At 56.6% G+C, this 4332-nt stretch overlaps 1 protein-coding gene across 1 annotated transcript; it reads right to left on the minus strand.

The window, feature by feature from the left end:
• Nucleotides 1–620: 620 nt before the first annotated feature.
• On the minus strand, nucleotides 621–2289 carry LOC149753314 (uncharacterized). The gene is made up of 2 exons (XM_089923872.1): nucleotides 1418–2289; nucleotides 621–1323 (listed from the first exon to the last, which is right to left on the minus strand). Exons 1-2 carry the CDS (start codon nucleotides 2082–2084, stop codon nucleotides 659–661), a joined length of 1332 nt encoding a protein of 443 aa, XP_089779998.1. The 5' UTR covers nucleotides 2085–2289; the 3' UTR covers nucleotides 621–658.
• Nucleotides 2290–4332: the final 2043 nt, after the last annotated feature.

Genomic DNA, 4332 nt, shown 5'->3' on the forward strand with positions numbered 1-4332 from the left:
ATAAGCCTCTACCGCCTGACGCCCGATTTCCGCCCTCTTCTCGGCCAGCTCCGCCTCAGCTCGCTCCATAATCTGAGCCTTGGCCTCCAAGACCTTCGCCACAATCCGGCCTTCGGCCTCAGAGGAGACCCTCAGCAGATCAGCCTGAGCCTCTTTATGCTTCGCCTCGGTAGCAACCCGAGCGGCCTCGGCTTCCTTCAGGCGCGAACGGAGCTCTTGGACGTCCGTGCATGACTTCTCCAGGGCCGACTCCAGTTCGCCTAGTTTGGCTTCAAAAGAGCGGATTCGGTCGCAGGCGTTGTCGGCAGACCGCTGGGCCTTCTCCCACCGCTCTCGATAGTCCGCGATCTTCCGGGACTGCTTTTCAGCCCGTTCCTCCGCCTTCTTGACCCTGCTTTCGAGGCCCGAGGCGGCTTTGAGTTGCTCCCGAGCCTCTGACAGTTGCTCCTCCAGGGCGGCGAAGCCGAGTGCCCGCTCTTCGGCCTCCCGGAGCCTCGCCTCGAGGTCCCCGGTCGTCCTGCCTGCCGCAGCCCGGCCTCCCTCTTCCATTGCTTTCAGCCGGTCCTCGGCCTTCGCCAAAAGCCCCGCCTGTTCCTTGTAGCACTCCTCCAGACGGATCATGTACTGGGCGAGCTAAGAAATAGGAAAAATAAGGGAGTCAGGCGGAGAACAACAGAGCCAATAAATGGTGAAAGACGGCCAGAAGAACACTCACCGACATGAGACAGACGCAGCTGGCGGCCCCAACGTCAGAGACATCCAACTCCCGGACCCGCCGACGGTCCTTCTCCAGCAACACTGTTTCGATGAGATTTCGGGCGCCATCGGTAGTGAAGGCAGACCCCGATTTCTCCCCGGAGCCGGATGGTGGTTCTGCAGCCTTACCCTTATCCATCGCCTGGGGAAGAGTCCGGCTGATCACGCTCGCGGCGGGGGTCGCCCCAGGAATTGATAGGGTCCCGCTCGGCCGGGGCCTCGGCGCGTCCCTCCTCGAGTCATCAGGAGCCGACCGAGTCGAAGGCCGGGTTGGGGACCGATCACGTCCGACCCGTCCGTCTTGAGCAGGCTCAGGTGGCACCTCCGGAGTAGCGGCAACCTTACCACCGGAGGGCTGATACAGCGTCAGCTGCCGGTCGGTGCCCACGACATCTCCCTGACCGGTGGGCCCGGACTCGTCGGTCGGCATCGGAGGTATCTCCTCACGGGACTTCTTCGCCGGTGGGGCCCCGCTCGGAAGAGCTCGTTTCCTCCTCCGGACTGCTTCCAGCAGGGACGCCCTACCAACAGCCTTCGACTTCACCGACCGCATGACGTCGTCGACCTCTGCAAGAAGGACGGGATGGTCAGGGACTGAGAAACCGAAAGGAAGAAGGAACGAAAGAGAAGAAAAGAGCTAAAGAAACGATGGCGGACTCACGGTCGGTGGGGACCGAGCTCAAACCGACGTTCACCAAGGTATCCTCAGAAATGAGGCGGCCCACCGGGGGAAGCTGGCCCTCGGCGACCAACCCCTTCAAGGCGGCGACGCCCTCGGATTCCTCCCTCGACAACTTCGACAGGCCAATTGGGGACTTCACCGGCGTCCCCCAGATTGCCCTGATTTCCCAGGAGGGGTCTGCATCAACGAAAAAGAAGCGCTCCTTCCAGTGGTGAATGGAGGTAGGACCCTCCTTGACAAGGCCGCACCCTCGCCGCGCTGCGAAGCACCACCACCCTTTGTCCTGGGGGTGGCCGCTCAGGCCGTAGAGCTCCCAGAAAACGTTCAAGGTGGCGGGAATCGCATGCAAGCGACAGAGAACCTGGAAGACCGTCAGAGCACGCCACGAGTTCGGCACCAGTTGCGTCGGTGCCATTCCTAAACCCCGGAGCACCTGTAAGACTAGGTCTGAAGGGGGAAAGCGGAACCCGGCTTGGAGGATGCCCTCATTGATGGCGATCTTCCCTCGGGGAGGATGAGACATCCTCTCCTCAGGCCCTGGGAGCGTGACATTGCAGGCCTCGGGAAGGTGGTACCGAGCCACAAATCCGTCTAAGTCCTCGGCGACCAGTTTTGACTTGATGCTATCTGCTCCCACTTCGCCCATCCCTAATGGCCAATCTACGGTCAGGACGGGGTCAAGAAGGAGGGAAAGGCCGGAACGACTGGGGTGCACTAGTACAAAAAGAAAAAGTATGAAGAGCTCAAAGTAGAAGAGTGGGAAACTCACTTGAAGAGGAGGAAGAACGGCTCCGAGAGCGTCAAAGGAAAAGCAAGCGAACGTTTCGGCGGCAACAATGGTAGCGCAAAGGAGAAACTCGAAAATGTCCGTAAAGAAGAAGACGGACGGGGGAGGGCCCCCGATTAAATAGGCGAAAGGGCAAGTGACACCTCGATGACGCCAGAAGACGCCTGGCCGCCGAAGGGTCGCTCGCACCCCAAAGGCGAATCGACACCATTAAGGAAGGATGTCCGCCGAAATCCTCAGGTTGCCAGGTCAGCAGCAACCGCCATACGCCATAAAGAAGGCGGGAAGCTTGAAGCGCGCGCGCCTCTCCGAAGGATGGCGGCAATCTCGAAACATCACTCCCTTCACCTGTTCCCCTTCTGGTTCCAGGCTCGGAAGCGGGGGGCTACTGTTATGGGGGAATTGAGCCGCCATGCCCCACGTGATCGGCACGCATATCCAGGAAAGCTACAGCTGCCCTATGATCCAGCACTCCGACCCCGAGTCGGACCTCCTCGGCTCCGCAGCCCGACCCCGGGTCGGCTGCCCTATGATCCAGCACTCCGACCCCGAGTCGGACCTCCTCGGCTCCGCAGCCCGACCCCGGGTCGGCTGCCCTATGATCCAGCATTCCGACCCCGAATCGGAGATCTTTTGATAACGACAGGCTATTCTCCAGAGGCACGCCGCGGCCTCCTGCTCCACTACTCCCTGCAACGGCTGTACCCGATGCTGCCCACGATCTCCTGTATCGACCGTACAAAGCGGAGCTCCACTACGCCCTGCCATGACCGTACCCGGCGCTGCTCCACGACGCCCCGTAACGGCCATGTCAGTGGCCATTCTATCGTGCCCCACGACGACAAACCCCCCTGAGAGACCTCCCAGCCAGGCATATATGCGGCTGGGGGGAGAAGGGGGGGGTAAGCAATACCTCCCAGAGCACTCTCTCCCACTTGTGATTATCATCTCTCCTCCTCCAATCTCCTCTGACTTGACCGTCGGAGGGCCATCACCACCCTGGTGGTGGTGAAGGCTTGTTTGCAGGTTCCTTGGCGGAAGGTGGAGCGCAACCAGCACCAACCAAGACAACTCAGGCGGAACCCCGTTCACACCGTCGTGTCAATCGTTCTCGGTTTGGACCACCAGCAACAAGTCCTAATCCAATTAGGACTCTATTTGAATCCGAAGTCCTAATCCGATTAGGACTCTAGGAATCCTACTCCAAGTAGGAATCCAATTTTGATTCAAAACTCCTAATCTCATTAGGATTGCAGGAATTCTATTCCAAGTAGGAATCCCAGTCCTACTCCAACTAGGATTCCCAGTCCTAATCCAATTAGGACTCTAGGAATCCTACTCGAAGTAGGACTCTTGTTTCAAGTCCAATTAATTAATTTCCTTTGTTTCTTCTTCAACTGAATATCAATCGAATTGATTACTTGTGATTCATAATCACTTTTCAACCATCGGATCGGTCAATACTTCTAGTGTGTGTGACCCCATAGGTTCTACTCTAACTGGTAGTGAGATATATTGTGATCTCTATCACTATATCATTGAAAACTCCTTTCAATGGGTTGGAACGATTCCAACTCAACTCATTAGGGTTTATCGATCATCGAGATAATCCCTGTGAGTCCCACCATCCACCAGTGACACCTAGCAGCATGTAGTGGCTACCCAGTAGAATAGAAAAATGAACCTCTAGGTGCAGTTACCATGTGATACAGTCCTACTATCGTGGATCCCTACAGGACGGAGGTCATGGACAACTCGTCAAACCCCATCGTCTGTCATATGTCAAAATTTATTCGACTTGAGTTCGATAGTGGAAAACTCTTTCTCCACTTTATATTACTGCCCTGGCCAAGGTCTTAGAACCCAGTCTAACAAATCACATAGGATCACTCCTCTTCTATCAAGGTCGATAGATTCCTTGTAGGTGCATACCCTACTCCTACAGTGAACCTACTGCAGCCAATCTACACTGCATGGACCCATATGGCTAGAGACCATGTATGTGTGCAGTCAAACTACAATAACCTCACTGTGAGTAGCCGAAGCACCGCAGGTCAAAGGACCAGTCACACTACTGCAACATCAAGCAAGTCACTGACGAGTGGAT

The sequence above is a fragment of the Phoenix dactylifera genome, chromosome 6 (genome assembly GCF_051530095.1).
Source record: "Phoenix dactylifera cultivar Ajwa chromosome 6, Ajwa_hap1_PhDact_Kaust_v1.1, whole genome shotgun sequence".
Classification (NCBI taxonomy): domain Eukaryota; kingdom Viridiplantae; phylum Streptophyta; class Magnoliopsida; order Arecales; family Arecaceae; genus Phoenix; species Phoenix dactylifera.